Below are 12,232 nucleotides of genomic sequence, written 5' to 3' on the forward strand. Positions count from 1 at the left end.
GCACCGGGCCTGGAGTGGAATCTGGCACAGCACAGCTTCCACCTTAGGGCACTGGGCCGGCTATGTTTTTCTTTTCCAACACCCCTCTTGCTCTGTCACCCCCAACTGCATAGTTTGAAGTTGGCAGCTTATTGCCTTGTGTAGACAGGGATGTTAATAGGCCTGTTAGCCCTCTGTGGCTGGCACCACTGCTGAGTAGGGTTGCCAAGCCTCCTGGATTGGCTTGGAGTCTCCCAGAATTGATCTCCCAGTGGCTACTGAAACCAGTCCAGGAGATTTTAACAGGATCCTAAAAGTCAGGTTGGTGGTGCAGTGGGGCTAAGGCAGGCTCCCTACCTGCCCTGACTCCACATGGCTCCTGGAAGTGACTGGGACGTCCTTCTGGCTCCAGGACACAGAGGATGCCAGGGGGTCTCTGCATGCTGCCTCCACCCTGAGCGCTGGCTCTGCAGCTCCTATTGGCTGGGAACTATGGCCAATGGGAGCTGCAGGGGTGGTGACTGCAAGGAGGGGCAGCACGCAGAGCTGCCTGGCTGCCCCTGAGCCTAGGAGCCGGACATGCTGGTCACTTCTGGGAGCCACCCAAGGTAAACGCTGCCCGGCTGGAGCCCACACCCCAAACACCTGCCCATCCCTGAGCCCCCTCCCATACCCAAACTCCCTCCTGAATCCTGAATCCCATCATGCACCTCAACCTGCTGTCCTAGTCCTGAGCCCTCTCCTGCACCCCAAACTCGTCCTGTACCACATCCTCCCACCCCAGCCCTGAGCCCCCTCCTGCACCCAAATTCCCTCCCAGAATCCTCACCCCTTCCCGCACTCCAACCGCCTGCCCCAGCTGGGTGAAAGTGAGTGAGGGTGGGGGAGAACAAGTGACGGAGGGATGGGGAATGGAGTGAGTGGGGGGCAGGGCCTCAGAGAAGGGGCAGGGTAGGGGTGGGGCTTTGAGGCGGGGCAAGAGTGTTTGAATTTATGCGATTAGACCGTTGGCAACCCTACTGCTGAGCACTGAACAGCTATAAAATTTCAACTGACAGGCAATGACTTTCACAGCTGCTTCCTCTGATAGTAGGGGCTGGTGGTGCTGGAGTTTCCTTTATCTTAGATTTCAGAGTGGTAGCTGTGTTAGTCTGTATCAGCAAAAACAATGAGGAGTCCTTGTGGCACCTCAAGGATTCCTCATTGTTTTTGCTTTATTTTAGAGGCACTCCTTCCCTTTGTGTCCCTAGGGAGGCTCATGGGAAGGCTAGAGCACCAGGGAGGACTGTGTTTTTTATAAACTGTGGTTTCCCTGCCTCACCCCACAACATCCCCTCCAGCTCTCTGGGCCTATACTCCCTGAGGCCTTGTAACTGACAGGTCCATTCTGTTTGTTTCCAGTGTTCCGGGAGAAGCCCCTGTTTCCCCCAAGCCGGGCCCAGGCCTTGATCCAGTTGAAACCACCTGAGGAGTATTCCTACGTGCATTCCATCTGCAGGCTGCTCCGCAATACCAATTTCGTCCTGTTGATAGTTGCTTATGGTAAGATCCAGTCTCGGCTCTGCTAAGTGACGGGTGAAGGCGGAGATCTTCCTGCTACTGTGTGTGCCAGGATGGGTCCTCCCTTGGCAGTGCTGACCAGTATCTGGCCTGGGCTGCTAGCAGGAGATAGATCTTCCTTGCTCACAGTGATTCTCCCAGGCAGCTCTGGGAGCAAGTCATTATCTGGAATAACCTGCTCACTTATAATATGGGCAAAGAGTTGCTAAACTTACACAGCCAATGGCAAGTGTGTGGCCTCCAACAGTCCCTGTGGAATCAGATAGGGGGAGGGATTGTGGAGGGACTAGATTGGGTATGGACATAGCCTGTGTTCTCCAGCAAACCCCCACCCCCAAGAAGCCAGAGGGAGGGAGTTTGTTAAGGTCCCCTCTGCTTGTGACTGTCCTGCTAAGTCTAAGTCAGCTGCTCACTTCTTCCTCTGCAGCACTCTCAGAAATGGGCCCCTTGATTTGTTTGCATGGGGATGGTAGGGGAGTGAGGTGCAGATTCTGCTTTCGACACTGTAATTTTGTAATGTGATGAAGCAATTCCCCTGGTAAGAAGGGGAAGATGACTTTGCTATGGTTTATTGGCTGTGCTCGGCGCCTTAAGAGACCCACCCAAGCCCTGAACAGCGGCCTCTGTACCCCAGTAGGATGTATTCTAGCCAGCTGCATGGAACTCTAGGAAGTTGTTCTGTGTGTGAATGTGTCACACTTGGTTCTAGGTGTGAAATGGTTTCTGGCATAGGCTGGCTCTGTTCTCAGTGCCTGGCAACAGAAATCTCCTTGCTGGAGAAGCCCCTCAGGAGAAGGTAAGAATGGGATATACAGTACATAGGGAAAGCTTGAGGTCTGGGGGTCTGAAGCAGTCTGGGATCTCCAACCCCCTCACAGGTTGTTCTGCCAACACAAGTGGCTAATGGAACATCTGACGCTATGGCTACACTTACAGCTGTACAGTGCTGGGAGTTACAGCTGTCTTCGTACAGCTGTGTAGGGACAGCGCTGCAGTGTGGCCACACTGACAGCTACCAGCGCTGCAGTGTGGCCGCATTTGCAGCATTTGCAGTGCTGTTGGGAGTGGTGCATTGTGGGCAGCTATCCCACAGAGCACCTTGTCCCATTTTGGCGCCGTGGGTTGTGGGAAGGGGACGGAAGGGTGGGGGTCATTCCGCTTCCTGTCCCAATGCCCCGTGGTGAATCGCTCCACATCCCAGCAGTTTGGTGCCATTGTGAGTCTCTGTGCAGCGCGATTTCTGTGGGAAATGGAGCCCGAACTGCTGAGGACTTCGCTGATGAGTGTCGCCAGCACATCACGTTTGGCAGTCGAGCTATTCCTTCAGCTCCAAAGTGACAGTGAGGAGTCCGACGATAATATCGAGTCGCCTGACACGTGTGACACTAAATTGCTTGTGCCAGTAATGGAAATGCTCAGCACTGTGGAACGCCGCTTTTGGGCTCGGGAAACAAGCACTGAGTGGTGGGATCACATAGTCATGGAAGTCTGGGATGACGAGCAGTGGCTGCAGAACTTTTGGATGAGAAAAGCTACTTTCATGGGACTGTATGAGGAGCTCACCCCTACCCTGCGGCGCAAGGACATTAGATTGAGAGCTGCCCTGCCAGTGGAGAAGCGGGTGGCTATTGCAATCTGGAAGCTGGCAACTCCAGACAGCTACCGATGGGTTGGGAACCAGTTTGAAGTGCGAAAGTCAACCGTTGGAATCATGTTGATGCAAGTTTGCAGGGCCATTAATTGCATCCTGCTAAGAAGAACCGTGACTCTGGGGAACGTGCAGGACATTCTGGATGGCTTTGCAGAAATGGGTTTCCCTAACTGTGGAGGGGTGATAGATGGGATGCATATTCCTATTCTGGCACCACCCCACCTGGCATCCTAGTACATTAATCGTAAGGGGTATTTCTCTATGGTTCTCCAGGCTCCTGTGGATCACCGTGGGTGTTTCATTGACATTTACACAGGCTGGCCTGGAAAGGTGCATGATGCACGCATCTTTCGGAACAGTGGCCTGTTCAGGAAGCTGCAGGCCGGGACTTTTTTCCCAGACCGCAAGATCACAGTAGGGGACGTCAAAATGCCCACTGTGATCCTTGGAGACCCCGCTTACCCGTTAATGCCATGGCTCATGAAACCGTATACAGGGAAGCTTGACAGGAGCAAGAACCAGTTCAACTACAGGCTGAGCCGGTGCCGAATGACTGTGGAGTGTGCTTTTGGCCGTTTAAAGGGCCGCTGGAGATCTCTTTATGGGAAGCTAGACTTGGGGGAAAGCAGCATCCCTGCGGTTATATCCGCGTGCTGTACCCTCCATAATATTTGTGAAGGGAAGGGTGAAACATTCAGTTAGGAATGGACCTCCGAGGTTCAACGCCTGGATGCTGAATTTGCACAGCCAGAGAGCAGGGCTACTAGAGAGGCCCAGCACAGGGCTACAAGGATTAGGGATGCCTTGAGGGAGGAATTTGAGGCTGAAAGCCAACAGTAATGTTTGGTGCCTTGCATGGGAGTAAAGTGCAGTGGTTACAATGATTTGCAGTGTCTGTTTTTTCCTTGGGGTACGGTATCTTTCACTTTCTGCAATAATAAAAACTGTTTTAAAAGCCAAGAAATCATTTATTGAAAAGAAGTAAGTAAAAGGGCAGGGGGGTAGGGTGGTGAACTGTACAGTCAGAGGTTTGAATATGTCCTGCCTGGAGTGCTGTGCAATGAGTGCTGCACTTCAGGATGAAAATGCTGCATGGTGATGGGGGTTGAGTGCAGAGGGTAAGGGTTGTAGTTCTCAGGGCTGGTAGGTGAACGTACCGGTGTTGGGGGCAGCTGGTGGTGGTAAGAACCTGGATGCTGGAGAAGGGGGTTTTGAGCTGACATTGGGGCACAAGGGAGAGAGCTTTGGGATGGGGGTGGGGGCAGCACAGTAGTGCTCTGCCTGCATGGCTACGAGTGACTGCATACAGTCCGTTTGGCAAGCCAGGAGGCTTATCAGCTGCTTCGTGCTTCTCTTCTCAGCCAATTCCTTTCTCCTGCTTTCTCTTTCCCTCCACTGCTGCATTTTTTCTCTCCAGTCCTGCAGCCTCTTACTCTCTCTGGCACACTGATTCATAACTGCTTTCACCAAATCTTCTTTGCTTTTTCTTGGCTTTCTCCTCAGGTTTTGTAGCTTTTTAGCAGTCTCTGATAGGGCCAGTCGATTAGTAGTACTAGTCAAGGACACTGTCATTAGAAAAAAGACAAAAATTGAAACATTTAATAGAGAGGCAGCATTGTGTATAATCAGAGTCTCACTGTAGCATACTTTCCACATACCAAACACAGCACAGAGAGGTCACAGCAGCGAAGACATGGAGAGTAAGGGGGAATGAGTGCAGGAGTTAATAAATCCTGGAAGCCATCTCGCTGCCGCGGCTCACCTGGGAAGGGGAACTGATTGGTTCAGGGCTGCACTGGGGTTTCTGTGCATTGGGGAAAGCAGAGAGCTGCGGGGGGGGGGGGGACCTGCACTGAACACTATCCCTACATTTTCCACAGGAGTTAATCCTGGAAGATATCTCACTGCTGCGGGTTACCTGGGAAGCAAGGGAGGGTCTTCTACAGCAATGCAGATTCCGCCCTGGCCCCTATGCTGCTTGCCTGTGTGCAGCAATGGTCCCCCTACCCCTCGCGGCACAGTGGCACGGATGCGTTAGCCTGACTGAGACAAGAACCACAGTGGCTCTCCCTATAAACTTGCGCAAGCGCATTGCACACGCTCTGGCAGAAACTTTTGAAGAGATTACAGAGGCTGATTACCGCGGCGTGATAGACCACATCAATGGGCTATTCCACATCTAGGCATGCATGCAGCCCTACCCCCCCGAAACATTTCCATCATGAAAATAAAAGCTGCTTACCGGGAACCCGCTCCTCTGCTTCTTCTTCACCAACAAGTTCCAGCTGCTGCGACTGGCTAGCTTCCTCCTGGCTTGAGAAGAGCTCCTGGCTGCATGCCTCCTGGGACTCCGGGGTGTCTCCCCCCACCCCAGTACCCTCACTCTTGGTTTCCTTCCTGCTCTGAACTGTCCATCGTGGTCCTCGGATTGGCAGTGGGGTCACCCCCAAGTATCGCGTCCAGCTCCTTGTAAAAACGGCAGGTCGTGGGGGCAGCACCTGAGCGGCAGTTTCCCTCGCGGGCTTTGCAATAGGCACTCCACAGCTCCTTTACTTTAACCCTGCACTGCACCGCGTCCCGGTCATGGCCCCTTTCTAGCATGGCCTTTTATATCTGCCCATAGGTATCATAATTCCTACGGAGCACAGCTGTGACTGCACAGCTTCCTCACCAAAAACACTGATGAGGTCCATCAACTTGCCATTGCTCCATGCTGGGGCTCGTTTGGGGTGTGGAGGCATGGTCACTGATTGATTGCACTCCACACCTGGCTGAGCAAACAGGAAGGGGATTTTTAAAATTCCTGGGGCATTTAAAGGGTGGGTCACCTGAGGCCAGGGCAGTAGAGTGCGAACTGATGAGCAGAGTGGCTGAACAGGTATTCTGGGATACCTCCTAATACCCTGGAAGCCAATAACAGTGCTTTTGGTGGCCACACTTGAGCAGCACTGCAGCACCAACGCTGCAATCATTATACCCCAAGCAGACCAGGTGTACAGCCAGCGCTGTAGCCAGGGAGTTGCAGCGCTGGATGTGCCTTGCAGGTGTGGATAGTTACTAAGTTGCAGTGCTGTAAACCCACCACCAGCGCTCCAACTTTCCAGTGTAGCCAAGCCCTGAGTGATTAACAAGGCCTGGGGACAGTGTGATGTTCGCTTTGGAGCTGCAAAAGGCCTATTAAGTCATTTAGTCCTTTCTCCCAGAGGGGTGCAGTAGAGCTTTCTGTAAGTGACCCTCAGATCTCCCAGGTTACTCCTGCCGTGCCATTAGGTTTCCCAGATCACTTAGTCCCCTACTGCACCTTCTCTTCCCCTCTCCCATCCAGCTGCCCCCTAGCTTCATAGCGAGGAGCTGGAGACAGTCCCAGGATTGTTCTGTGTCTGATGCCCTCTGAGAAAATCAGATACAGATGCTGGCTGAAGGTCTGTTCTTAATGTGCTCATCAAACTGTGTGGGTGTAAGTGTGAAGAAGGGGAAGGGATTAGTTACTAATTAGTGACCCAGTACTAGTGCTGAGAAGGGCCTCTCAGTGTGAAGAGTTTCTTTAGAATCTGATCCTCCTGGGATAATTCCTCCCTTTAGAGTCACTGGGGGATCTGAAAAGGCTGTTTAGTGGCTTCGACGCTTCAACTTCTCTTCCTCCTGGCTTGTGGTGGTGGTTTTTTTGGTTTGTTTGTTTGTTTGTTTGTTTTTTTCCCTCCCCTGCTCACTTGGCTCTGCCTGACTCACCCTTGACTTTCAGTTCCCTAACAACAAAGATAAAGTAACTGAGACTTAGAGGGCCCGAAAGCAATGAAGTGCTTTGTGCAGGTCTGAGGGCTTGTCTGCACTTACAGTGCTGCAGCAGTGCACGGGTGCAGCTGCGCCACTCTAGCACTTAGTGAAGACGCTACCTACACTGATCAGAGAGTACTCCACCTCCCTGAGAGGTGGTAGCTATGTTGATAGGTGAAGCCCTCCTGTTAAGATAGTGCTGTCTACCAGGGCTGCCCAGAGGATTCCGGGGGCCTGGGGCATCAGTGGCAGGCGGCTCCAGTGGACCTCCCGCAGGCATGCCTGCGGAGGGTCCGCTGGTCCCGCGGCTCCGGTGGAGCATCCGCAGACACGCCTGCGGGAGGTCCACCGAAGCCATGGGACCGGCAAGCGGCAGGGGGCCCCCCGCGCTGCGAAATGTCTAGAGCCAGCCCTGTTTGGCGGTGAGGGGCCCTTCTGTTCTGGGACCCGCCGCTGAAGTGCCCTGAAGACCCGCGGCAGGGGCCCCCTGCCGGCGAATTACCGCCAAAGCGGGACCCGCCGCTGAAGTGCAGCCCGCTCTTCGGCGGTAATTCGGTGGCGGGGGGTCCCCGCTGCGGGTCTTCAGGGCACTTCGGCGGCGGGTCCCTGAATGGAAGGGCCCCCTGCCGCCGAATTACTGCCGAAGACCGGGTTGCACTTCGGCGGCAGGTCCTGCTTCGATGGTAATGCGATGGCGGGGGTCCTTCTGCCCCGGAGCGGAAGGACTCCCCCGCCAGCGAAGACCGGGAGCGGAAGAAGCTCCGGGGCCCGGCCCGGCAAGAGTTTTCTGAGGCCCCCAAGCGAGTGAAGGACCCCGCTCCAGGGGCCCCGAAAATCTCTTGTGGGGGCCCCTGCGGAGCCCAGGGCCTGTGGCAAATTGCCCCTCTTGCCCCCCCCCGGGCAGCCCTGCTGTCTACCCCAGGGTATAGGTTGGTATAAATGCATCGCTCATGTGTGTAGATATTCCATAGGTGAACATACATTGTTTGACATGCAGCTTAGAGCTGAAACAACAGTAGGTAGAGGACATGTGCTGACCTTTCGTGCTCCTTCTTCCCTACCAGTGAAGTGTTCTTTAGTAAACTCTGTGTTCCAGAGTGGGGGGGTGAAGTGGGCCAACAGCCTCACCAGGTTCCTCTGTGCATTCCTGCCAGGGCCAAATCTTGTGAAGATTAAGGTTCAACACTGGGGTGTGTGTTCCTGCTGCCAGCTCCCATTGAAGAGTTTTCCCTGGTGTCCCTCCTATCTTATCTCTCTGGAGGTCACTGACCACCTGGAACTCACTATTGTACTAGGTGGCTTTTGGAGTGAATGGGATGGGTGTTTCCTGTTCAGAGAGCATGTCAGGAACTGATAAGATGCTGGTCCCCTCCTTTGCTGCTGCACCTCTCAGGAGTTTGTGACATTCAATCTGGCTCAGTCTCCCTTGGGGCCATGCATGTCTGTCTGATGGATATATTCTACTCTAGCTAGATCCCTGTATCACACTCATCACCATGGCCTAGTTCAATGTGTTGGTAGAGGCTGGACATGAGGGAGGTGTGAACTCCACTCCAGCTGCTGCTGCTGCACCACTCAAGGCTTTTCACTGTTAAAGAGCTTCATAAACGTTGATGTGTGTGGTGAGGTGTTGCCATTCTGCTATTGGGGGAAACTGAAGCACGGAGAGCGGAAGTGACTTGCTGCAGGTTGCAGAGGTGGAGTCAGTGTCAGAGCTGGGATTAGCCTGTCTGCGCATCCTGTGCTCGGACTACTATACTGCTCCTTTCTACTGTACCCTGGAGTGCTTCCTGCTGTGTTCACTCAGGCTTTGAGAGAAAGAGAGAGAAAGGACGGGGATGTGGGAATTTTGCATTTTACTGGGCTTTAAGGATTGCAGATGTCTCAACACAGAGACCTTAAACTTTGTTTATCCTGAGCACAGGGATGTGTGGGCTGTGACTGGTGGAACCTATGATCCCCACCCACCATCACAGTGATCACTGAAGCCTTAAAGAGAAACCAGCTGCAAATGTGAATGACTTTCTGAGAAGAGGCTTGAATTGACCTTTATGGGTCTTGTCCACATGGGAAAGCTTTTTCAGCATCACTTATGGTGAGAATTTATATCAGTAGAGTAATACTGCTATGACCCCCTGTGTGGACACTTTTATTCTGGTGTAAGGGTGGCTTTTTTGGTGTAGCTTGTGTCCCTTGGGAAGGGGTTTAAGCTAAAGCAAAGCAACCCTTGTAGTGGAATAAAGTGTCCACACGGGGGTAGGGTTATACTGGCATTACCATCTCTTTAAGACTTCAGTGATCTTTGTGTGTGACTGATCATTTTGTTTTCCAACTACACGAGCCCATAGTAACTTGAGAAGGTGCTGTTTCTGCTCAGCAAGCTGCTTAGCTCCTACTCAGTTACTAGGACTTCTTGGCCAGAAGAGCCACTTCCTGCTGGCTATTGCTGGGGGGAGCGAGCCAGTTCCCCATTGTGAGGAAGCCTCCAGCTGGGACATCTCTTCCAGCTCACACTAGGTCACTGGCCTTGGTATTGCAATGTTAATTGGATCTGAGCTCCTCAAGGGAGGCGCTGCCAACCCAGCACTAATCTGGGTGAGTAGAGTTCTCTCTTGGCCTGGTGGAGTAGGTGGTAAATGAGGTCAGTCAAGAATGAGTCAGGCTGTGAGCAGCTTACTGACCCCAACATAGCCCAGGCCAGTCATTCTGCAGCTGTCATGCTAGGGCAGGACGTGGAGGTCAGGAGAGCTCATTTGTGAGCTGCGCCACCCACTGGGTAGAGAAGAGTGATTGCACTAGAGGGAGGAGGTGCTGGGGCCTGGACCCACTGGGCCCCCTATCAGCTCTAAAAATGTGTGTGACCTCCCCGCACTCAGATAAGGAGCAACTCTGAGACTGCAGGGTTCAGCCCACCCACTGAGCTGAGAGAGAGCTCAATTTGGCCAGCCCAGCAGCCCCTTGCCTTCCCTCCATTTGTAGCTTCTCTGCTAGCTGACATGGCCAAGGCAGCCAGCTGTTCTGCAGACTCCCCAGCCCCGTTGTAAAACACCGTGCCCACATTCTCAGTGCCTGATGCCTGGGTCTCTTCTGGGTCTCTGGATTAGAACATCCACACTCAGTGGAGCCCTCTCTAGGTATCCAACTAGGATGACCAGAGGGCAAGTGTGAAAAATTGGGATGGGGTGGCAGGCAATAGGAGCCTATATACGAAAAAGCCCCAAATATCGGGACTGTCCCTATAAAATCAGGACATCTGGTCACGCTATCTCTAATCTTTCTTCACCCAGCAGGAGAATGGCAGGCTGTGAATGTGCTGTGTTTTTATTCACCTCTCAGGTTTGAACACTGGTTGCTTCTATGCCCTGTCCACTCTGCTGAACCGCATGGTGATCCAGCACTATCCAGTAAGTACCTGCGATGTGCTCTCCTACAGCATTGCTGTCAAAAGAAAGTTTGTATAGAGCCCAATGCAACAGCACCTCCTGCTGGGAGAGTTTGGTATTGGAGCTACTGTGCACTTCCTCTGCAGCGGCCATCGTTCCTGTCCCTGTTCCTTACAGCATTTTCTTCTGGAAAAGAATTGGGCTAGTGAGCTCCACCAGCGGCTATGCCTCTATACCATAATCAGTTGTGCTTTCTTCTGATAACTCACTCAGTCACTGCTTGTGCCCCATTCCCCAGCCTTTTTCTTTCTGAGCACCCCTCCAACATGCTATAGAAACTTCAGGGCATGAGGTGTGGGAGGGTGTCTGGGCTTCAGCCACTGGGCTTCTGCCCTGAGGAGTGCCAGGGCTCGAGTCTCCGGCTGCTGGGCAGGCCTCAGGCATAGGCATAGTTTGACTTCTGTTTTGGGGCAGAGGGTGGGACCCGGCGGGACTTAGACCAGCTGTGCACAGTGGGGTCCATGGAGGGAGCACCAACTCCTACCCCTGACTCACCTCCGCAGGCCACCCAGGATTGCAGGGGAATGCACCCAAGAATTATAACTCAGCTCAAAAAGTATGAAAACTGCTCAGGGTGTGGGGAGGGGATAACTAGGAGCTGTGTGCAGAGAGGGGTGTAGCAGAGGGTGCAGGCAGAGGAGTAGCTAGGGGCGGTGTGGTTGCTGCTCCCTGAAGGCTGTGTTGGCCCTGGAGCTGGGTCTCTCCAACAGGGCTGCTCTTACCTGCTTCAGGAGCAATCAAAGGGGGCTGGGAGCTGAGGAGCAGACGCAGCCCCAGGCACTAGCAGCAGCAGGCGATGGGCCAGCACCAGGGCCCACTACTTCATGGCACCAGCCAGAGCAGCAGCTGCCTTGCACTGCCCGTCTCCAGCTTCCCACCTCCAACCTGGTCAGGGGGCAGGGGGGAGAGGAGAAAGTAGGAGTGTGTAGCCGCTCCCAGCCTGTCCCAGTCTGGTTACAGCACTGCAGTTTGTGGGGGCAAAGCCCCTCGTACCCTCCCAAACTGCACCTAGGGGTTCTGGGCTTTGCCCTGTGGGGCGCCAGGGCTCGGGCTTGCAGACTCCCTGAAATGGGCTCATGGACCCCCCAGAAGGCCATGGACCACCGCTTGAGAACTGCTGCCCTACAGCACTACCAGCTGGGAGCCTCTTGATAGTCATTGCTCCTGCACCTTTCACAACATTGCCTTCCCATGGAGGAGAAGGGAGTGCTCCATAGCTAGGGCTTCAGTAACTTTCCCTAAAGCACTTCCTGCTGGGAAAGGCCAGGACTGGGATACCTGGGAACATCTTTTCCCTGGGGTTACCCTACATTCCTGTATCAGAGGGGTAGCCATGTTAGTCTGGATCTGTAAAAGCAGCAGAGAGTCCTGTGGCACCTTACAGACTAACAGATGTATTGGAGCATGAGCTTTCATGGGTGAATATCCATTGCATCGGACGACGTGGATATTCACCCATGAAAACTCGTGCTCCAATATGTCTGTTAGTCTATAAGGTGCCACAGGACTCTTTGCTGCTCCTACATTCCTGGTAAATCCTGAACAAGCTGAACCAAAGACCAGTACTGGACAGCAAGCTTTGAAAGGTCTTTAGTATCTCCTTCTCTGAGGCCCTTTTAGCCATCCATCCCCACTTGCTGTTGGCCATAGCTAGTTCCTGTGTTGATGTGTGTCTTCCCATAGGGGGAGGAGGTGAATGCTGGAAGAATTGGACTCACCATTGTAGTGTCTGGCATGGCTGGAGCTCTGCTCTCTGGCATCTGGTTGGATAAAACCAAAACCTACAAGTAAGTCCCTTACACTTGTGTCTCCACAACTCCATCCT

General features: G+C 53.4%; 1 protein-coding gene across 5 annotated transcripts in view; it reads left to right on the top strand.

The window, feature by feature from the left end:
* FLVCR2 (FLVCR heme transporter 2) overlaps window positions 1-12,232 on the top strand; it is a 64,905-nt gene that overhangs the window by 31,929 nt on the left and 20,744 nt on the right. For all 5 annotated transcript variants that reach the window (XR_007774703.1, XR_007774704.1, XR_007774705.1 and 2 more), the window contains exons 3-5: window positions 1,381-1,521; window positions 10,301-10,368; window positions 12,091-12,194. Coding sequence is in view for 2 of the 5 variants with exons in the window: in XM_050955708.1 (XP_050811665.1) it covers window positions 1,381-1,521; window positions 10,301-10,368; window positions 12,091-12,194 (313 nt within the window). In the remaining 3 variants the exon portion in view is untranslated. The remainder of the gene's footprint in view (window positions 1-1,380; window positions 1,522-10,300; window positions 10,369-12,090; window positions 12,195-12,232) is intronic.

This window comes from Gopherus flavomarginatus, chromosome 5 (genome assembly GCF_025201925.1).
Source record: "Gopherus flavomarginatus isolate rGopFla2 chromosome 5, rGopFla2.mat.asm, whole genome shotgun sequence".
In the NCBI taxonomy this organism is placed as follows: domain Eukaryota; kingdom Metazoa; phylum Chordata; order Testudines; family Testudinidae; genus Gopherus; species Gopherus flavomarginatus.